Genomic DNA, 24,025 nt, shown 5'->3' on the forward strand with positions numbered 1-24,025 from the left:
TCGAAACCGGTAACAGTACTTGTTAAATGAAATAACCTAAGGTGTTTTTGGCTGGTTGCTGTACACCATCAATAGTCTATTTCATACAACAGCCACGGTGCACAGCCCTGTCTTTCCCTGACGAAACTGCATCATACTATGTTTTCCTTTACTAAGGTAAAGCTTCAATACCGATTTGTTGCTGTTGTCCGTATGTTGCTTGCTTATCGATGCGAGCCTATGCCCATGTAAAGGACACTTGCTGCAATAAGCCGGCACCACATTACGCCGTGGCACCCGCTAGACAGTGCCGCGCCCCTTGCCAATCAGTGCCCAGCCAGTTACAGTAAGCATGGACAGTTGAGTCCGCGGCGTACGTGGTATTTATCAAACACCTGCTTTGGCTGATATAGGTATTGGCCCGTCTGGCAGGGCAATTTATCGAATTGGTTGAGTCATCCAGCTGGCATCTGTCACAGTGAGACTGTTTCAACCGCGGAAATGATACCATCCCATAGTTGTTCCGACAGGACTGCCCGCTATGCGGATGCAAATACAACACTGATAGGCTGAGGGTTGAACTGAATCCTTCCCAGCAAGCGAACCACTCATGGTCCGTCACTGACATTGTTAGACTATCAGATACGAGAATGTCGTTCACTTCTGGGACATCTACACTCCAGTCACCCGCCACTGTAGGCTTAGGCTGCCAGCCTACCCCATACTTGGCCTGGCCATGCAAGATCGCACAACGTCTGGGTTGTGTTAGGCATCGCAGCTGCAGGCGTTTTCACGACAAAACCTCTCTGTCGATGTCTGTGGGTCGATGCCCACCATCCATCGCGCACGACATGTGGGCTTGACCTACTAATATGAACTCATCGTAAGCGATTAAGGGATTCTACTCTAATTGAAAGGCTTTTGACTTAACCTTGCCCACCACCATCCACCACAGCACAATCACACACTCTACACTAAAACCGGAAGCCTGATGTACCAGTCTTCCATATATGTTTTATCTTGCAGTCTTCACATACGCTTTTACACACCATAGTTTCTGAGAACGTTTTTCTTTGTGTTATAATACACTCCTGGAAATTGAAATAAGAACACCGTGAATTCATTGTCCCAGGAAGAGGAAACTTTATTGACACATTCCTAGGGTCAGATACATCACATGATCACACTGACAGAACCACAGGCACATAGACACAGGCAACAGAGCATGCACAATGTCAGCACTAGTACAGTGTATATCCACCTTTCGCAGCAATGCAGGCTGCTATTCTCCCATGGAGACGATCGTAGAGATGCTGGATGTAGTCCTGTGGAACGGCTTGCCATGCCATTTCCACCTGGCGCCTCAGTTGGACCAGCGTTCGTGCTGGACGTGCAGACCGCGTGAGACGACGCTTCATCCAGTCCCAAACATGCTCAATGGGGGACAGATCCGGAGATCTTGCTGGCCAGGGTAGTTGACTTACACCTTCTAGAGCACGTTGGGTGGCGCGGGATACATGCGGACGTGCATTGTCCTGTTGGAACAGCAAGTTCCCTTACCGGTCTAGGAATGGTAGAACGATGGGTTCGACGACGGTTTGGGTGTACCGTGCACTATTCAGTGTCCCCTCGACGATCACCAGTGGTGTACGGCCAGTGTAGGAGATCGCTCCCCACACCATGATGCCGGGTGTTGGCCCTGTGTGCCTCGGTCGTATGCAGTCCTGATTGTGGCGCTCACCTGCACGGCGCCAAACACGCATACGACCATCATTGGCACCAAGGCAGAAGCGACTCTCATCGCTGAAGACGACACGTCTGCATTCGTCCCTCCATTCACGCCTGTCGCGACACCACTGGAGGCGGGCTGCACGATGTTGGGGCGTGAGCGGAAGACGGCCTAACGGTGTGCGGGACCGTAGCCCAGCTTCATGGAGACGGTTGCGAATGGTCCTCGCCGATACCCCAGGAGCAACAGTGTCCCTAATTTGCTGGGAAGTGGCGGTGCGGTCCCCTACGGCACTGCGTAGGATCCTACGGTCTTGGCGTGCATCCGTGCGTCGCTGCGGTCCGGTCCCAGGTCGACGGGCACGTGCACCTTCCGCCGACCACTGGCGACAACATCGATGTACTGTGGAGACCTCACGCCCCACGTGTTGAGCAATTCGGCGGTACGTCCACCCGGCCTCCCGCACGCCCACTGTACGCCCTCGCTCAAAGTCAGTCAACTGCACATACGGTTCACGTCCACGCTGTCGCGGCATGCTACCAGTGTTAAAGACTGCGATGGAGCTCCGTATGCCACGGCAAACTGGCTGACACTGACGGCGGCGGTGCACAAATGCTGCGCAGCTAGCGCCATTCGACGGTCAACACCGCGGTTCCTGGTGTGTCCGCTGTGCCGTGCGTGTGATCATTGCTTGTACAGCCCTCTCGCAGTGTCCGGAGCAAGTTTGGCGGGTTCTGAGACACCGGTGTCAATGTGTTCTTTTTTCCATTTCCAGGAGTGTATTACGTTGTACTTTTAATTTATGACTAAAATTCATTTCAAAAGCCATTCTTACATTATTGTTATGTGCACGATATTCCATTTTACCTGACACACAACGGATATACGTCATTGAAAATAATTTGTATTTATTTACATTCATTTTATATTCATCAACAGTACTGGTGAGTCCACTTCTGATTTTGCTGTGCATGTTATTACAACTGGTGTGTCTTAACTATTAGCAAGTGCTATCTGCTGAAATAGTATTACATCCTATACTGATTTCGGCACCATTAGAAGCGAGTGATCAAATGCTCTGTATAATCTTTCAGAGAAAGGCATAACTATATGAAGAGAGATGCTGTGAATGTGGATTTATAATAACATCTGTGCATATTGCTTTTCGATCATAGGTAAAGTTTACTGGTAGCTCCACAAATAGCCCTACATAATTTATCTTCCATTCCACATTGACATCAATAGTAAAATGTACTTAAATGTGCACTCCACTTAACGTGTATCTTGTCTCTCATACATGTGACGTGTCGCCTTTCCGTAGCGTATTGGAGTCATTGGTGCACCTCTAGCTATCTGGATCTCTATTTTTTCTAGATGTTTCACATAAATTTCAGAATTCTCTTCGCTGACGAGTTCTCCATGCGAGATCATCATTCTAATAACAATTGCTACTAAACATAAGATCGTTATAAGACAATATGAACTGCAACTTTTCGATCAGTTCTATGATTTCAATGAATGGCATAGTCTAAAGTGACAGTGGATTTTATTGTATAACAGCTACGATTGTGTCTTTTAGAATGTTTATATATAGCCTTAGAGTATTCAGGGATGTCAGGATGGCATCTTCTGGTATACTCACAACATTGTCATGAGCAAAACTTGAGGTACTTTTTATGTGCTATGATTTTGTGAGTGCGAAATGATCCTTCCAGTTCTTATCCAACTCTTAATTAACAAATGTGTAGGGCTACAGTTACTGTTTACGATGGGTCAATATATTTGTCCGCTTTGTGTATCTTGTCTTTTTGTGAAAACAGAAAGTTCAGGTTATCTATGTTCTTGTTAAAAGTTTATGAAAATCCTTAATTGGATTCTCTTTTTCTGTTATTGGATGTAAAAAATTCTCTTTAAAGTATATATTTGCTACCTTAGTTTTGAATGGCTGTATTAGCTCTATCTGATTTTGTAACAATATCTTTGTGGTCATTCTGTTTCTTATTAACTTACTGAGCCCTTGATCATCATGAGGTTTGGGAACCCAAGATTTTAGCATTTTTTGTAATATTTGCTTACTTTTTAGAGCTCTTTAAATGTTTTCATGTCTCTTACTAGTTACATCATTTTCTACCTTCAATTCGTCTGTCGTTCTTTAATCACTAAATCCTGATGACTTTTTAAGTTATATTTTAGTCCTTTTTTTCAGAAGATTTTATTCATTACGTAATTGAAGGTATATCAAATTCGCAATACTTTCAGGAAACGATTGGACAATTTCTATAGCACAATTTCGTTTCTATTTCATACCATTGTCGACGTTTCAAAATTTGGTCTCGTATTTTGAAGCGTTCTATGGCGCCTTCAACGAATTTCCATGCCTCACTAATTTGCACAATTTTAAGCTTATCGCTCCAAATTTTGGGAATAAGTACTTTTGTTTTACACGCCTAATTTATACCTACCATTAATCAATTTACATCAGTTTCTTTTTTAAAAAATACGAACAGCCTTGGAAGAATTCATAATTACAGTTTGTTCATATTTTAGGCTAATCGTTATATAATGACATACCACCACAAATTTGACTTTTTTCAGTGTACTTGAATAATTTTCCTTTCAAATTAATGAACATTCTTATGTCTCTGAATGTACCATATAATGAGTTATTTTTTCGTTACGTCATCATTAAGACGTAAAACGTTGCTCATAATCACCCATGTTACAGAGGAGCTACTTTCACTCACACTATTAGATGCTTTTTTCTTGAGAATATAAGTTACTTCTTACAGCTACAAGAATGGTGGTAATAGACAATTGTTTTTGGGTTAAAAGGGCTGTGGATGTTCTATGTATGGGGAGATCTACATCTACATCTGCATCTACATACATACTCCGCAATCCACCATACAGTGCCTGGCGGAAGGCACTTCGTACCACAACTAAAATCTTCTCTCTCTGTTCCACTCCCAAACAGAACGAGGGAAAAATGACTGCCTATATGCCTCTGTACGAGCCCTAATCTCTCTTATCTTATCTTTATGGTCTTTCCGCGAAATGTAAGTTGGCGGCAGTAAAATTTTTCTGCAGTCAGCCTCAAATGCTGATTCTCTAAATTTCCTCAGTCGCGATTCACGAAAAGAACGCCTCCTTTCCTTTAGAGACTCCCACCCGAGTTCCTGAAGCATTTCCGTAACACTCGCGTGATAATCAAACCTACCAGTAACAAATCTAACAGCCCGCCTCTGAATTGCTTCCCTCCCTCAATCCGACCTGGTAGGGATCCCAAACGCTCGAGCCGTACTCAAGAATAGGTCGTATTAGTGTTTTATAAGCGGTATCCTTTACAGATGAACCACATCTTCCCAAACCGAAGACGACTATCCACCTTCCCCACAACTGCCATTACATGTTTGTCCCACTTCATATCGCTCTGCAATGTTACGTCCAAATATTTAATCCACGTGACTGTGTCAAGCGCTACACTACTAATGGAGTAAAACATTACGGGATTCTTTTTCCTATTCATCTGCATTAATTTAAATTTATCTATTTTTAGAGTTAGCTGCCATTCTTTACACCAATCACAAATCCTGTCCAAGTCATCTTGTATCCTCCTACAGTCACTCAACGACGACACCTTCCCGTACACCACAGCATCATCAGCAAACAGCCGCACATTGCTATCCACCCTATCCGAAAGATCATTTATGTAGATAGAAGAAACAGCGGACCCACCACACTTCCCTGGGGCACTCCAGATGATATCCTCACCTCCGATGAACACTCAACATCGAGGACAACGTACTGGGTTCCATCACTTAAGAAGTCTTCGAGCCACTCACATATTTGGGAAACAATCCGATATGCTCGTACCTTAGGTAGGAGTGTGCAGTGGGGCACCGAGTTAAACGCTTTCCGAAAATCAAGGAATATGGCATCCGTCTGATACCCTTCATCCATGGTTCGCAAGATATCATGTGAGAAAAGGGCGAGCTGCGTTTCGCAGCAGCGATGCTTTCTAAAGCCGTGCTGATGCATGGACAGCAACTTCTTTGTCTCAAAGAAATTCATTATGTTCGAACTAAGAATATGTTCGAGAATCCTGCAAGAAACCGATGTTAAGGATATTGGTATGTAATTTTTAGGATCCGTTCTTCTATCCTTCTTATATACAGGCGTCATCTGCGCTTTTTTCCAGTCGCTAGGGACTTTAGGTTGGGCAAGAGATTCGCGATAAATACAAGCTAAGTAAGGAGCCAATGGAGTAGAGTACTCTCTGTAAAACCGAATTGGAATCCCTTCAAGAGCTGGCGATTTATTTGCTTTTAACCCATTCAGCTGCTTCACAACCCCAAAGATGTCTATCAATATGTCCTCCATACAGGAATCTGTACGAGATTCAAACGGCGGTATGTTTGTACGATCCTCCTGCGTGAAAGATTTCTCAAACGCTAAATTTAAAATTTCAGCTTTCGTTTTCCTGTCTTCCGTTGCCAGGCCAGACTGATCAGTGAGTAACTGGATGGAAGCCTTCGACCCGCTTTGCGATTTTACGTAAGACCAGAATTTTCAGCAAGATCTTTTGCTAAGGTGTGACTGTGGTAGTGGTTGAATGCTTCGCGCATCGCTCTTTTTACAGCAGCATGAATCTCTACTAACTTTTGCCTGTCCTCATTCTGCCGATCTTCCTTGTACCACGAGTGCAACTGTCTTTGCTTCCTGATCATTCTCCGAATTGCGCTGTTAAACCACGGTGGGTGCTTTCCGTCCGTAACGGTCTTTTTCGGCGCATACTTGTCCAATGATTGATTTACAATGTGTTTCAAATTTGCTTATAATTCTTCCACGTCCATCGTACCGCAAGTAAATGAAGTCGATTCATTTACTAAGTGGGATGCTAACAACTGCTTATCTGCTCTTTCTTGTAAGAATACTCTCCTAGCCTTCTTCACCGACTTTTTAACTTTCATAACCATAGTTGTAATGACGACATCACGATCACTAATCCCTGTCTTAAGGCCTGCACCGTCGATGAGGTCTGGTCTGTTCGTGGTTACGAGATCTAAAATATTTCCATTATGCTTTGGCTGTCGATTTAGCTGCTCAAGACAGTTTTCGGATAATGTGTTCAAAAGCAATTCACACAACGGCTTGTCTGTACCACCTGTAATGAATCCATAGACAACCCAGTCTATACTAGGTAGGTTGAAGTCGCCTCCGACTAATATAGCATCATCCGGGTACTTCTGCGATACAGAATGTAGACTCCCTTTGAATGATGCTAGAACTGTCACGGTGGAACCGGGTGGCCGGTAATAAAACCCAACAATTAACTTTATTTCTCCTAGCCCTGTTAAACGTGTCCAGATAACGTCACAATCACACTCTACTCCGACCTCAGTAGACACAATAGTTTTGTCAACTGCAATGAAAACACCGCCTGCTACGGTGTCTAATTTGTCTTTCCGATACACTTTCCAACCCTGACTAAATATTTCAGAACTTCCTATCTCAGGGTTCAGCCAGGTCTCAGTGCCGAGAATAATTTGCGCGCCACACGCTTCCCGGAGGGCAGTAAATTCAGGAACTTTATTCCGAACACTGAAAATTTACTGCTAATATCTTGATAGCTGAAGTGTCTTTACGCACGTCGGCTGGTGAGTGTTCATCAGGTCACCTCGCGCTACTGCCTAGCCTAAAAAAAACCCATGTGCACGCCACAAGTACTCTGCTACCCGAGTATCCGCTTCCATTGTGTAGTGCACGCCTGACCTATCTAGGGGTGTCCTACAATTCCCCACCCAGTAGCGCAATTCTACAGATCTGCAGCCAAGACCGTCACAGAGTCGACGAAGCCTCTGGCTGAGACCTTCCACTCGGCTCCAAACCAAAGGACCCCGATCCACTCTGGGAAAGATGCTGCAAATAGCGAGCTCTGCTTGCATCCCGCGTGCGAGGCCAGCCTCGTGTACGAACTGAGGAACGCCTCAAAACCCAAGCGACAGGCATCATTGGTGCCGACGTGAGCAACTACTTGCAGACGACTGCACCCCGTACGCTCGATAGCCGCAGGCGAGGCCGCCTCCACATCTTGGATGAGGCCCACCGATAGACAAACCGAGCGCACATAGGATTTCTTTCCATCCCTGCACGCTATTTCCCTAAGGGGCTCCATCACCCGCCTAACGTTGGAGCTCCCAATAATCAGCAAGCCTTTGCCCCCGTGTGCCTGCTCGGGCCTTGCTGAAGGAGCGGCCACCTGCCCACTGACAGGACGAACGGGCGAGGCCAGCCGGATAGCCTCCACATTGATGGGAATAGAATTAATGCGTGCAGAATAACTGGCTCAGTTAATTATTTTACTAATGTACATGCGAACCCACTTGGTATGGTGACCGGGGTCTTAGAGCAGTGCTATCCAAGCTTTTCATCGAGGCGTCACTCACTGCTTGTTGTGAATCATACTCCAATTTAGCCCACTTCGTACATTGAATTGAATCGTACTCAACCTGCGTATGAATGATTCTGACTTCTGAAGTTTTCAGTTTCTTTTCCTTAGTGTGTGTCACACTTCCATTTCCATAGCATTAACACTTATGGCAACCTTTCTGTTCTACTGAATTGCACTGTCCATATTTGCGTGTCTCTAGATCGCTTCTAGCAATTTATTTCAGGGAAATGGGGATACTGCATCACCCTTCTGAAGCCCGCACTTCATTTACAGTACCCCAACCACTTCTCAGAAATACACCATTGTCGCTGCCAAAATTTTAACGGGCATACCTGTTGGATTGCTTTACTTTTTGGCTACATTAAACCAGCTTCTACATTCTATATGTTCAGCAGCGAAATCTGTCATATACCCTTTCTATGTAAAGGAACATTGTGTAAATACTCATATCGCACTCTTAATCCTTAGTCAATAACCGTATCAAAAATTTGTGTTGTCAGCAATAGACTGTGTCTTACAATATGTTGACCCCTTAGTCTTCTTAGAAATGTTTAACAGCTTTTACAATTCTGCTCAACAAAATCGTTGATAATGTTCTGTAGCATGAAAAACAAAGTACGCTATTTGTGTCTGTACTGTGAATCGTGTGCAGATAATTAATGTTTGCAGGAAACCAGGCTCACTTAATGTATGTTGCTGTGGTATATGCGAACCGACTACTTATGGTAAGCGAGACCTTAGAGTAGTTGAACCATAACATAGAATTCAGCTAGCGAAACCAAGTGCCGGTTCCTCTATCAAATGTATGTTATCAAACACAACAGTACATCAGAGTGTAGCTACCGACTAAGTTACTACAGTGCGCAACAAAAATAAAGAATCACTTTTTCGAAACCCCGTAATTCTCTCTCGTTAGAATGCATAAGTTTGAAATTTGGCTCAAAGGTGCCTACAATCTTCTTCTGTCTGGTGCAAAAGGGGTCACCCTGTGACGTCACCCTCGAGGTCAGCGACGCTTCAAACAGAAAGGTGTTGCCACGTGCGAAAGAAAGGCCACAGCTCAGCTTTGGCATCAAATTTCACCACAGTTCTGCCCAAGTCGCCGTGGACGTTTTACAGAATGGAAAGGTCGTCAAACTCCTATACATATTTTCACACCTTCTTTTAAAGCATGTGCGATGGAGTTCAGAACTGCGACTTCCACCTTGGCCGATAGAACATTTCAGACGCCTTCATTATCGACACGAATAAGTCTCAGAGGATGACATGAAGGACCTAGGCTAAACCTCATTTCCCTTGGGGCTTTGATCTTTTTTGTATTCTTCCGAGTTATGGACCACAATATTTTGAAACATTTTGCAAATGTCGGTCTATGATGATCATTTTAATACCTAATAATTAATAGGACAGATACTATTTGCCGTGCAAAGTATGTCACGGTTTCAGATTAAGCCTACAGTGCTCGCGTGGTTTACGTATGTAACGCACCTGCAAAAATTTTAAAAATTGTTTGAAATAGGGGAAACGACCATGTTTCGAGCCTCTGTGCATTTTGAAATGGATAACTGACGGGCGCCGTTCACGTTTGTTTTTGCCACAGGCGTTCCGCGCATTCGACGATCTAGCACTCAAGTCCGCGCGACGAACCGCTTACGTGCTTTCGAAAAGTAATTTTTTTTAATGTTCCTTTCCACTTTTATTATGAGGAAACGCTTATTCCTCATTAACTATTGTTTTTAAACATATAAACATGTGAAAGAATCATCTACTTTTTTTTAGTTTTGGGAACAATGTGGATGAGACGAGAAGCTCGAGTTCTGGTGCGGCTGGAGGCGACTGAATTCTTTCTTCTGAGTCGAATTCTAGTGCTGAAGCTAATGTTCTGGTAGAGCGGGACCATCAGCCTGAGTTTGAACAAGAGGGAAAAGACCCTGGTGAGGCAGTTGTACACAGTCCAGAACGTGGGTATTATTTACTATCATGGAGAAGCAGGAAGGTTGATCTCTACACTGCTATAGATACTATCTCATAAGACTTCTCCTCTGATGGTAGGAAGAATTTGAAGCCATAACACTGTATACGTGTCTTCTCAGCCTAAATGAACTACCTGAATGAAAACTGCTTTTGCACACAGCATGTTTCTTTTTATCAAGATAGAATCATTCATTTCATAACCAAACATAAAAAGACGTAAAAAATAACCTTGTCAATAATAAATACCCTATAGACAGAGATGTGAAACATTCAGCCTGACAAAATGGTTATTAAGAAGTCGACAGTGAAGCAAAAATTCATAACATAATAGAAGCTCATGAAACACCTGAGGTAATAATATTTACAACGGTAAGTAATAACATATACAACCGTGAGAAGAGTGGAGGGGATCCTGTTAATTAAATGTGACCGCTTTACGACGTGTCTAGAAATTCAAGAAGATGGCCCTTGCTGTACCTTACGATCTGTTGACTCTTAGCTGCATTTGTATAGCGAAGCAAAACTACGTTGCTGTTCGTAGTCGGGATTTTTTTCTTGACTTGTCTGGGGCTTGGTTGTAGCCTCTGGACGACAGAATATTACAGAAAAGTTGCCACGAAGCCTGCTTTTCAAAACAAAATACTTCCTTAATATTCTCCTAGTGATACGTTAGCCATCAACTTTGTGAACGGCACAGAGAGGTTCTGTTGGTTGCTGCTACAACTGAAGGAGAACTGAAATGGAAATATTCGGTAAGTATGTATTAAATTCATTTGCCCTGATCATTCCAAGATCGACAGTATGCTCTGTTCAAAAAACGTGAATCTATTAGTATTTTTCAGAAAATGTATTTTTTTAAAAACTCAAAGTCATTGACGTCATTTAGTTGAAATTGTGATGTACTCCTAAAATTTTGCTGTTTTCCTCAAATATGGGGAAATAATGTTCGCATTTTCAGTGAAAATTATTATGGACAGCAAGCTAAACACGGAATCAAATATTTTCAAACTTCCAATTCTTGGGCCTCTTGATTTCAGAAAATAGAATATCCACGTAATCCATGCGGCCACTTTTTGGAGCACGACCACTATAAGGTTAAAACTATCATAAACCAATTTAATCATAAATGACCCATTCACATACCTAAGTACAAACTGTTTTTCGATGACGCCGAACCAAGTTATGTAAATATGATACATTCAAAGTAATAAGCCGAACAATGTTAGCACTTATCGTTACTTTCGAGAATAAACTTTTGTGCCAAACAGTTTTCTTGTGTGAAAAATGCACCATAATTACCACATTCTGTGATTTCTTACGCTGCTGAGTGAAAAATATCCTGCCATTTTCTGTTGCACGTTATCCACCATTTCTTTTCGCGATATGCTTTCTGTATTGCAAAAAATCTGTGTTGCATTAATTTCGTTATATTCGTGTGTTTTGGATATGACAGTATCGTGTGATCATATTAGTCCCCACTTACAGTAAACAGGCAATTGTCACAATATTTCTTATATAATCGTACAAACGAAGCTCTACAGTAAGACCACATTACAATCGTAGATTGCCTACTGTCCATACTAGACCATTTATTTCAAGTAGTAAGGCATTTCAAGTAGTAAAGGGTACAGTATTCTGATGCAAATAATTTTTATTGCAAATCCTTATTTAGGTCACTGTGTGGCCATCTTCAGTGCTAAAACTCAAACAAAAAACGAGTTACAATAAGTATCATGCGTGCCTCATTATATGTACAACTGTATAAGCTGTAAAGGGGGTCAATGATAAATCAAATACCGATAAACTTAAATAAGTATTTAAACTTAAACAACTCTTAAAATATTTTAACTTATATGTGCACACAGCACCAACCGATAAACAGTGGCCTCTGTTTGACCTTGGTGTGCTCGCAGACACTGAAATGAGTAGACCAGTTAGGACTAATAGCTTTTAAAGATTTAACTTACTTCTATGTTTCTTTATTGTGGACTCACATTTAAAGCTTATACAACTGTGCATAGAATAAGGCATGGATGTAACTGCTTTTTATATGTCTTTCAGCAATGAAGACGGATATACAGTGACCGCAATCTGGATATCCAATAAACATTATTTACGAATGATTGCTGTATCCTTCTGTACTTACAATAAATACAGTCACTGGGCCATCTGATTCGATATGGAAACAGGTCTGATAACACCAGTTATTGTCAGAATTAAATTTTAACAAACCTTTTTATGACCTCTCGAAGAGAAAGGAAAGATGATGCACTTTTACATGGAATAATGTACACCTCAGCGTCAATTTAGTAAAGCTTAATGTAATCGTATGCTAATTCCTAAATTTTGTAATACACTCTCGGCTGTAATCGGTTGATACATGGCATGAAGATCGGAAGTGGAATGAATTCAGAATCGAGAGTAAATAATGAGCTACATCAGTAGAACAGTTACGTCACAGTACACTAGTGATGTAATTTGCAACGTGCAGTTGAAATTTCTACTGATTTATGGTACAAGAAGTGTTTGAAGCTGTTAAAATTGAGAAAACTTGAGCAAACATTATCAGGCACTTATTTAACTTACTGTCGACACCGCTCGTCATAAGCTACAGGTACTTTAGTCAGTAAGAAATGAAATGACCAGCTGTACCTGGTACATAATGTCGTCACCGAACCAGCAGTACATGAATATTTCGTACACGACCACTGCAAGATATGCCTGTAGTCTCACGAGTGCTACGAAGTGTTGATTGTTCTGCAAACAGATACATTTACACAACATAAATTACCGACACTCAGATTAAACTTATATGTTTGATTATGATAGGAGTATTAAGAACGTTGGCAAATGTTATATTTTTATCGATAAACAATTTTTTCCTGTAAGCTACTGTATTTTTTTAGGAAAAAGATCGAAGAGACTTACAGTTGTAATTAGGAATAACGTCACGCATATTATAATTGTGGCCCCCATGAATTGGGAAAGAATAATTGGATTCACTAAAGTTTCCAAGTCGTCTACTAACCTGAAAGAGAATAAAAACAGTAAGTAAAGAATCCACAAAACTGGAAGTAGATACATGAAACAGTACCCTGACGAAGTGTGTGGAAGAGCCACGTGTAATGGTTTCAATAAGGACGTCAGATAATTAAATTTGAGAAATATCTGTATGTATCGTTTTAGTTCATATATCTTGAAATATTAATGTACGGATCCTATGCACAGATGAGACACACACAAATGTAAATTAATAAAATTAAAATTCAGCAATGGGGAAAAATGGTGCATGACGATTCTACATGAACTCCAGGGCATCAGTTTCTTCTCTCTCTCTGCACCGTTTTGTGGCCTAGATGTAGGTTTCTATTCGAGCATAATTACTAACAATGTTGGTGAAATGCATGTGCTGTCTCAATTAGCCTACCTGTTCCCAAAGGCCTTCTTTCCAGCAATACTACGAATGTCACAGTTCTGTTATTATGCTATAGCTCTTAATTAGAGTACTCAATTGTATTTATTTTCCACGATTATAAACATTTTTGATATCCTCTACAGATAAGTTTCAGGCTATGTGGAGCATGGTCATCCAAATCATTTCCAAATCTTTAAGAGTGATGTAAATAAAGAAGGAACTATGCTGACAGAAAAATAAGTATTACCAGACGGAGACAGAAATATTGGCGATTAAAATTTATAACCAGAACCGTATGGATCGTTAAACTCAGAAATTCAGTCTAGTAGTATACAGAGTGAACCGCAACTCCACCGACAAACTTTCGGAAGTTACTCAGGGAGAGGCTCTGAGTTGATATAATGCAGTAACTCTGTACAACTCTGTAAGGAACAGCCGGAAACCGTGGATGCCTTACACAAGAATTAGCGATCCGTCCCCTCTTCGCACGGGTAGCATTACGTGTCTATTCCAGACGACTTGTTTCCCGACTAGTGTATAGACTTGTGAACGAAATTCAGAGAACAACGTTAAATAAATGGACATCATTATTTTCATACAACTTACGCGATGTGAGCAGAAGAGGCCAGAACACTCGCTTGGAGGCATAAATGTTGTCTCCCGTACTGAATTGGAGTCTGGAGTGACTTTTCATGGCAATGACGGGGACACACTGTGACGTAAACAACATGTCCATAACCAAAGTAAATACTGATTGCGAATCATGGGTGTTTTTGTGTGAATGATTCAATATGTATGGGAGCCTGGCTGCATTGACACAAGTAAAGCAAAAAAGAAGATTAAAACTGGAATGAGGTATATTTTTATTTGTTGCTAAAGCACGCTTTTTGTAATACACTGTGATAAGTTGTTGAGTATAGTTCGTGTTGGTCGTGTTGCGGTAGACTTCTTCGCCGTGCTACGTACTGAATCACTCCCAGATCTAGGTTACATTCCACAAATGCAGTGTTCTCTGAGTCACCCGACCTGCTGCTTAAAGTACATACTGCATGTAAACTATACAAAGTCTTGAGGCAGGATTTCTGAAAACAATTTACTTGTAGCGTAAAGTATGAAGCACCATGCAGTTTGAATTTGATTGTTATTTCTCTTTGCAGTTGTTCTCAAACGATTACAGTAAAACTATTCGTTAAAAAATTTGATTATTTCAAATTGTCTCACATCACAGCCTCATTACGAAGTGGTTATATTTTCGTTATTGGTCATACTTATTACGATACTTCAAATTTGAGTAGCTCTGACGTTGTACGAAGAATATGCAGTGAATTAAGAGTAAGAATTGCGGTTGCTAATCTGAGGGAACCAGAAATTGGCAGTTGAAATTGTCGTCACATTTCCAAATGCCTTCCTCAATAATCTACTGAAGCATTTCCAAACATTGTGAATTCATCCGCAAGAAATATCTGCATCCCATTCTATAAAATCGAGCCCATGTCTCTATGATCTTTAAAAAGCCTAAATCTCTTTCTCGCCAGTGGAGATTTGTTTAGAAGTCTTCTGCATAACTTGCAACTATCCAAACAAATAATATCTTTCGCCGCACCGCCCAAAGAATTGTGTTCGCATCTATGTTTGAGTCAAGGAAAGCAAAAACTGAAAGTTGAGTCATCTGCTGCGCTGTTTTCTTTATCTAAACGAAGCAAAACTGCATCCATTGCTGAGTAGCTTTTGGTAAACGTTTTACTTTATACCTAAAGAATTGAAAACCACAGGTTGTGGATTCGCATGTTATTACGGTCTTTAGTTGTTCTTAAACAATTGCAAACAGATGGATTTGACTTAGGCTAGTTGCACATCCATAAGCAGTTATGCACCCAGGGAAAGGCAAGCTACTGCACAACGTGAAGCCGAGCCCCGCTTCGTTTCTGGCGAATCTGCACATCATTGATAGGTGAACGCAAAGTTAAAAAACCCAAAGAAAAAGTCTGTCGGAGCTGTCCGTTTCGGTTTCAGTCACTGCTGCTTTGTGGTTATGGAGGCTGTTGCCTAGCTGCCACTGCCGTCGTTTTCACAATTTAATTTCAATTCGTGTTAGTTCAGACAATTTGTACGAAATATTTATGAATTATATACAAAGAGCCTTATTCGTGAAACAGTGTGGAAACCAGATCAAAATCGGTACAGCACTTTCTGCGATTAGTCTGCAGATGCAGACGGACTCCAAAAGACTAGTTCAGCGTATTTATTTATAGAGATACTCAGAAGATATCTTTGATCAACCTCTGATAGTTTGTCGGTGGATTTCTGGTCCACCATGTCACTGTGCACAGAAGAACCTCTGTGTAGTTTCAAGAAAGATAGCACCATTGCCAGACTGAAGGAAGGAAGTAAATTATGGTTTCCCGCTGGCGACGAGGAAATTTGACACGGAGCACAAGCGCAGATGAGAGTTGAATAAGAATGTAAACAGACCCTTTGCTTCGCACTTTGGAACTTGTTTTGAGCCGTTTAGAGAAACCAAGTATAACGTAAACCTTCATGGCCTGATGGGGCTCTCAACACCGCTCTTCCGTGATCTAATAGCCAGTCCTTTAACTGTCGCCATAACCCTTTCCCTGACACTACACTATTGAGGTCCTTATTCTGGCTACTAATAGTATTCGGAAGGGCCGGCCGAAGTGGCCGTGCGGTTAAAGGCGCTGCAGTCTGGAACCGCAAGACCGCTACGGTCGCAGGTTCGAATCCTGCCTCGGGCATGGATGTTTGTGATGTCCTTAGGTTAGTTAGGTTTAACTAGTTCTAAGTTCTAGGGGACTAATGACCTCAGCAGTTGAGTCCCATTGTGCTCAGAGCCATTTGAACCATTTTTGAGTATTCGGAAGCCGCGGTTGGTAGACCATCACCATACAAAGACAAAGTGCACGTTCAAATCATTGCCTAGAATAAAGGCTTCTCTAGTTACGCTGTCAACTACAGTCATTTATTTCTGCAACGATACCTTGCCTCTTGAGTAGAACCTTTCTTGATAGGGTGATAACGCATAACTCACAGGAGAGCCCCGATGAAACGTGTAAGAGTAGAATATGTCGTGACTGAGTGACACATAGACACAGAGCGTTAGAAGTTTCCAGTTCGGGCGTTTGGTAGCACCGAGTGAGGTTGAGCAATGGTAAGGAACGGGAGGACAGCGGTTCAAATTATGGTCCTCCATCCTCGTACAGTTTCCATGAAGTTTCCTCAGATATTTTACGGCAAATTTCTAGACTGTTCGTTTGAGGACGCCACAGCTAATAGACTTCCTCCACAATCCGAGCGTAAGTAGGGTCGCTGATGAGCTCGTCATCGACGAGACATTATAGTTTAGTATTTAATTTTTTTTTTCCGTTAGACAGCCAGTACCGCAAAGATCTAATCCTTAGTATTTATTCTTTGACACTATACTAAAAGCATTCTGTAATTCTTGAATCGTAACAACATTACATGTTGTTTATTATCTTGCGATTTTTTTCATGAAAATATCGATTACGTTTTGTATACTCTGACTATAAATCCAGCATTTAACTATTCATTGTTATATGATATGTGCTCAATACTTTAATTTTCTGAAATAATGTTGTACAATAAATTATAGACATTATTATTCTTTACAACTAACTGATCACGTCGTAAGAGAATGATTTTCTGATATTGTCCTGAACTAAAAAACAACAACTTTTCCGAATGGAACCGGTCCGCTAGTGTGCACAACAAGTTAATGTTGTGCCTAATTTACAGCGTTGTTGTGAACGGATGCATCAGTTTCCTTCACTCGCAGTTATAAGTCGTCATATTATATTTATGTAATTGACTCAGATGCAAGACTTTTTCGAGGGAAAATGTTGGTCGTAACTGCTCGCACACCAAATACCCCAAGCGTACTGGCCGAGGAATGTCGTACCAAAATCAGCAGTTATATACTCAATGAGAGGGGTGGAGATTCCATCCTGTGTTAACTACCCACAATTTAGACACCTATGCTCGACATATAAAGAAATAAACTTCTTTTTTCTACTTAGATAACTCAATGTAGGACCTGTTATACTAAGCAGATTTTATGTATATTAGTTCTACACAATGTATTAAGATGTCTTATAGTAACGTGTGCTATCATTACTTGAAAGCATATCGTTCCCTCCCACCGTCTCATATTACAAAATCATATTGCTACGCGAAGTGAATATACAGGAAATTTAAATAATTATGTATGTATGATAACGTTATGTAATAGAAGTAAATGAAATGGTTGCGGCAACAGAAAAAGTGATTACTTAACTTTTTGCTTATTTATTGGAAGGGCCGATTTACCATAGTTCCTGGTTAATTTGACTTTTAGCTTCTTGCAAGGTTTACGAAAATAAGAAGTTGTACTTGCTTGATTTATTTTTTCATTAAAGTCAAGTGCAAAAGTTAAATTTCAAGGAAAATTCCAGTTTATGAGTTTGAGCAAATGTGGAGACACAACTCCAGGGAGGTGACTATGTTCCTTAATAAACTGTGTTTCGTTAGGTGGCAAAATTGGAAATTGGAGAGCTCTGTTATCTATCGTCCCAACACAGAAAACGAGCACTCTTACTTTAACGGACGTCACAAAGTTGGTTTCTCGATGAAACATGAATATTAGAATGAAAACATAAAATATTTTTCAAAATTACGAAGGGTTACGTGTAAGTACAGTACATCACACAGGGTATTGTAAGTGCGAGAAAAACACACCTGAATCGTTGTCTGTAGATTCTAGCAGATTTGCCTTAGTACGTTGCGGAGGGAGTGAAGGACGACAGAAGTGGTGAGGTATCCGGAGTATCGCTTCGTGTAGCTTAATGTGTAGTGCACTAGCTTGCGAGACCCGGAGGTGAACCACGCTCAGATCGAATGTGAGTAGTCCTTTAAAGAGCATTGGGCTGGTAAACTGGCCATTCATTGTGTGAATATTAGGCCATTTTCCAACTTTGTTACGCAAATAGTGGCCAGCTCCTGAATCTCCACTTCGGAAATTACGATACATAAACAGTTGAAAGACGATAACATGCTGCTGGGGAATATTATACGGCGCGATTTGCAGGCGTGTCCAGAAAGCATCGCCTGAGGATGCAGGAGTACCTGAACTAAGAGGCTGCAGACCGACCATATACCAGACATGTTCGATCTGCGACATATAACCGCTAATGGACAGGCAAGGGACGAAATGAAATGTCATGTGGCTATGCTCTTCCGTCGGACAGACCGGCAACCTGGTGGAAGTCTGTTTATTTAACGCCCTTTCAGCAACTTGCGTGTCTATGATAAGGATGACATGATTGTAGACAACACAACATCCAGTCCCCGAGGGTGGAAATCTCCGACCCAGCCAGGAATCGAACCCGGACACCTCGCATGGCGCTCTGCCGCGCCTGCCCCTCAGCTACCGAGGTGGACTGGGCAGCAATGGCCTTCAAGGAGGCTTGCAAAATTCTCGTCACTTGCGGTCAGACGCTGTCCTGCTGAAACATGGCAAGTGGAACGGCCGGATGAGGGGCAGTTCGTTGGGCTGTAAAACCACTCTGATGCAGCGATAGCTGTTCAGATTGCCGTCAAGACTTACGAGGCGAGATCAGGTGTTATAGGCAACAGTGACCGAAACCATCCCACTTGGGATACGTCCTTTATGCCGCTTAACAATCTACCACATTGTGTTCACCACGTCGGCATCGAACGCGTATGAGGTCATCACTGCCGGACAAGGTGAAGCGGGACTCGTCTGAAAACACTACATTTTGCCATTCAGCATGCCACTGTCCGCGTTTACATACGAATTGCAGTTTGCGGCTTAGGGCCTTTTGGCCGATGGAAGCGAACGCAATGGCATGCGTGCCGCCATTCCAGCCCGCAGAAGACGGCGTGAAACCGTCGACGCAGGCATGTCCGCGACCCGTTTCAGTGCTTCAAAGACGAACCAACAGGCAGGATGGTGGTCTGTTCGCGCTGTGGTCATATTTTGTCTTCCAATACCCTACCGATGTTGCGTACATCCCTCTTCTCTCCACTGGTTCCATGTACGCCTCACTGTTGAAGCGGAGCTGCCTGTACGAACTGCAGTGTGGAACGATAAGTTCACCTCCAGGAGACCAGTTATTACGCCCTCTTTGAATGCACATGCCAGCATTCCACCCTGTGACGTCGGCGAGTCACAGTGACGTTTCTTATCACAGCTCCACACGTACTTAGTGTACCGTGAGCACTGACCTGTACGGTCACACAAAAGTGGGCACTGTTGGGCCCCAGTGCCAGCCACCTCTCTGCTATTTAAATCAATTATTATACACACATCAAGAAAAGTTTTGCATCACCTCGAATTCCGAGAGTTCAGGAACCTGCATATAAAATTGAAGTAGAGATCACCATAAACATCATTTCCGCCCTTTTTATTGCTCATGAAAACCACACATTGCATGTTGTACCACCATACAGCGAGACCTTCAGAGGTGGTGGTCCAGATTTCTGTACACACCGGTACCTCGAATACCCAGTAGCACATCCTCTTGCATTGATGGATGCCTGTATTCGTCTTGGCATACTATCCACAAGTTCATCAAGGTACTGTTGGTCCAGATTGTCCCACTCCTCAACGGTGATTCGGCGTAGATCCGTCAGAGTGGTTGGCTTGTCACAGCCTTTTCTGTGTGTCCCTAGCATTTTCGATATGGTTCACGTCTGTAGAACATGTTGGCACTCTAGTCGAGCGATGTCGTTATCCTGAAGGAAGTCATTCACAAGATGTCCACGACGGGGGGTAGGCTGCAGGGAAATGGCACTTCTGCGCAAGTGTTAATCGTAAGCCGTACTGGCATTAACGACTCTACACGCCCTTCGAGTACCCATTGAGGAAAAAAATGAGCATTTATACACCTTGGTATGCTTCGCAAGCTCTCCGTTAATCACTATACGGAGGCATTATAGCTGTTCCGCAGCATCAGACAAATACTGGTTTTCTAAATTTAAACAAAATGGCCCCGTGACGCCAAGGTCCTAAATGTTAGAATGGTTCTTTTCTATTTCCACTGATCCGTGTCAACTTGGTGCGGTCATGCGAACACCTATTAGAATTTATTCCATCTCGACCCCAAATCCTAAGACACAACGATTCCAAATGATGAAACAGTTTTCGAAAACAGGTCGCAGTAACTTCTTTAAGGAGTTTCCTTTACCGCTCAATTACGGTTACCTGGAACCCTTCCAGTAAAACTATTCCATGCTACTACGTTCAAGGTATTACCCTATTTGGTATCAGTAATATCAGAGACACCAGATGTCCTTTCGCTTTGTTACGGGGTTCATCCTATGTTTTGTACATTTGAAGAAGTTTCCATACATTTAATCAAGTGAAATCTGAGATAATTTGACCATCCTACTGACGTTATCTGAAACTTTCTTTTGTACATTGTGATAATTTGTTGGAAATATGGAGAGGAAAGCGACCCGATGGTGTCAAAGCAGGATAGGGGGATCTAGCAAAATTCTACAGATAACCGTTGCTCATAAATGCACTGCAGCGCGGTTGCGGAGAAACAAAGAAAGCCAATCAGCGACGAACACGAGTACGTTCGTCCGCAAGCAAATATGTTTGGGTGGGTTCACTGTGCAGTACGGTTTTATCTGACTAAGTTGCTGCTGTATCATACAGTTCCATTGTTTTTCTACGACGAAGTCTACTCTACAGCCCTTTTGAGCTAAATAATTTAGAACACTTCCTTTTGAAATAGTAGTTAAGAAGAAAAGGTTGATTAAAACTTAATTCATGTTTTATTTCTCACCATTGTCCTAGTTTATACAAAAAGCTTGTGTTGTACCTTTTGGAATGAAAATTCATTAATGGGTTATCTTCATTACCAAAAATTAAAACGTATGTCTCTTGTTTTCATTATTAATAACATTGCACCATCCAATACAACTTGTCTACTACCTTACTACAGTTCTGTTTATGGAGTATCTTTGCAAATAATATCACTACGGTACCTTTAGAGTAGTTGATTTAGTAGCAAAGTTTTACCCAGTACACTTCATAGAAAATTCTTCTCTTTGGAAACCACCCACGACTTGGTATTTAAATTTTGCCTCGCTTTCACAAATTCAGCTGAGAACTTTACCTGCTGTAAATTTACTTAATAAGGACCCTGTCAAGCATAACCAGTATTTAGCTGGGGCAAATCAGCTCAAATGTGCACATTGCCGCAAGACTGTCGCAGAATGGTTAGCGTTTTACGTCCATAGCTGCACAAGAATTTGTTTGGAAAGATCCTCAGACTTCATGAAGTGCGTAATGTGGTGTCACCGCCAGACACCACACTTAATGGGTGGTAGCCTTTAAATCGGCTGCGGTCCGTTAGTATACGTCGGACCCGCGTGTCGCCACTATCAGTGATTGCAGACCGAGCGCCGCCACACGGCAGGTCTAGAGAGCCTTCCTAGCACTCGCCCCAGTTGTACAGCCGACTTCGCTAGCGATGGTTCACTGACAAATTACGCCTAGCAAGGCGCCATTAGCAGTTACTATTGATGCTGTAAAACATGTACCGTCAAGAGCGATGTTCACCAATTGTGGATTAAAGTTAAGTATTCCAGCAGCTACGTACGTTCTTTGCTACTATAAAGTCCTTGTCCTGTTCCAGACCTCACGCCAGCCTGCGTGAGCTTAAACGCGTGCCCTTCGGCTTCCTCATAGTGGCTTGGCTGTCTTGCCAAGCCACAACAGTTGGCGACGAGCCCAAATCGCGTTCGTAACTATACTGCCCTGATTTACTTGTGTAATGGCTTCGCCACAATCTCCAGATGTACTATCCGAATTTTATCGCTTACAGAATCAGCAGACGCAGGCCTTACTGGATGCCCTTGGACAGCTCGTCCAGGGTCAACGTGCAATGGAAAACGATGCGGCGGCCGCCGCTACACCGCTCCCGCAGCCACAACACGCAGTTGCAACAACTTTTCGTCCTTTTGATGCGCCACTGGAAAGCTGGACGGAGTGGTCACGCCAATTTGGATTCCATCTCGCCGCCTACAGAATTCAAGGTAACGAGCGGCAGCCTTTCTTATTATCGTGCGTCGGAGTGTCCACTTACCGAGTGATAGTCAAATTGTTTCCCCGACGCGACGTAGCAACTCTGTCCTATGATGAAATTTTATCTGCATTAGACGCATATTTCAAAGAATCAGTCAATGTAGTTGCCAAACGGTATACGTTCTTTCGCACAAAACGTATGGCAGGTCAGACTAATCGGGAGTGGGTTGCAACCTTGCAAGGCCTTACTAGGGATTGTGCTTTTGAGTGTCAATGTGGACTCCCTTATTCAGATACTACGGTGCGTGATGCAATTGCACAGAACGTTTCTGATGTTCGTATAAGGGAACAGATTTTGAAACTAGTCAATCCCTCTCTTCAACAAGTGCTGGACATATTGGATCGGCAGGACACACTTGACTTTGCTCAGGCATCATTTTAAACTTCGCCACCCGTGTGTCAGATTAACCGGCGCGCGGGCGAGCTGCATGGAACAGTAAATAGTCCTCGCGCCCGGCCGCGCCAAAGCCGCCTGGCTCTCAGCCACGTGTCCCGCGCCGGCCAGCAAATGCAGTGAAATCATGCCCGCGGTGTGCTACTAGACATTCGTGTGAGAATTGCCCGTCACGCCAGGCTATCTGCTTTTTCTGTAATAAAAAAGGCCATGTTCAGAGTGTTTGCCAGAAAAAGCTCAGATCGGACACCTACAACCATTCCAGGCCTTTTGCTTCACACCTGAATCGGAATCGAGCTAAGGATACTCAGGCTCGCGACACTTCGCCCATGGAAATTCATGTAGTTCATTCCACTCCACGCATTGCTACTCTCTCTAACAGTGACTGTGTTCGTCCCACAAATAGTGTGCGTCGACATCATCGGAAATCACGTCAAGTCGCAAGTGAATATGTCCCAGTGTCAGTTCACGTTGCACGAGACAGTCGCTCTTGTCGTCAGCAGGACAATAAACTTTTTGTGGACTTGGACATTAACGGCAAAGTGATACCATTCCAGCTCGATATCGGAGCTGCAGTTTCACTGATCAATCAAGACACGTACAAATAGCTGGGAACACCTCCGTAGCGTGCCGCAAATGTTAAGCTAACTACATATTCAGGTCACAGGCTCCCTGTGTTAGGACAGTGCAGCCTTCTTGCAACATACAAAGGACAAACAAATCTTGTGTCATTTTACGTACTTCGTTCTTATGCTGCAGTGAACTTGTTTGGTTTAGATTTATTTCAGTTGTTTAACTTGTCTATAGTCAATCAGGTCCTATCAGTGAACCGGACTGTGCCTTCAGCCAGTGTTTCTCGTCTATGTGAAGAATTTGCAGACATTTTTGCACCGGGCCTTGGTTGCGCTAAGAACTATAAAGCACATTGGGAACTGAAAGTAAACGCGCAA

At 42.6% G+C, this 24,025-nt stretch overlaps 1 protein-coding gene across 1 annotated transcript in view; it reads right to left on the reverse strand.

Moving 5' to 3' along the window:
• The window catches only part of LOC126199413 (odorant receptor Or2-like), a 58,085-nt gene that overhangs the window by 28,281 nt on the left and 5,779 nt on the right, over window positions 1–24,025 (reverse strand). Inside the window, exons 2-3 of the mRNA XM_049936331.1 lie at window positions 13,062–13,161; window positions 12,786–12,890 (exon numbers count right to left, since the gene is read on the reverse strand). Coding sequence (XP_049792288.1) covers window positions 12,786–12,890; window positions 13,062–13,161 — 205 coding nt within the window. The remainder of the gene's footprint in view (window positions 1–12,785; window positions 12,891–13,061; window positions 13,162–24,025) is intronic.

The sequence above is a fragment of the Schistocerca nitens genome, chromosome 8, assembly GCF_023898315.1.
Source record: "Schistocerca nitens isolate TAMUIC-IGC-003100 chromosome 8, iqSchNite1.1, whole genome shotgun sequence".
Taxonomy (NCBI): domain Eukaryota; kingdom Metazoa; phylum Arthropoda; class Insecta; order Orthoptera; family Acrididae; genus Schistocerca; species Schistocerca nitens.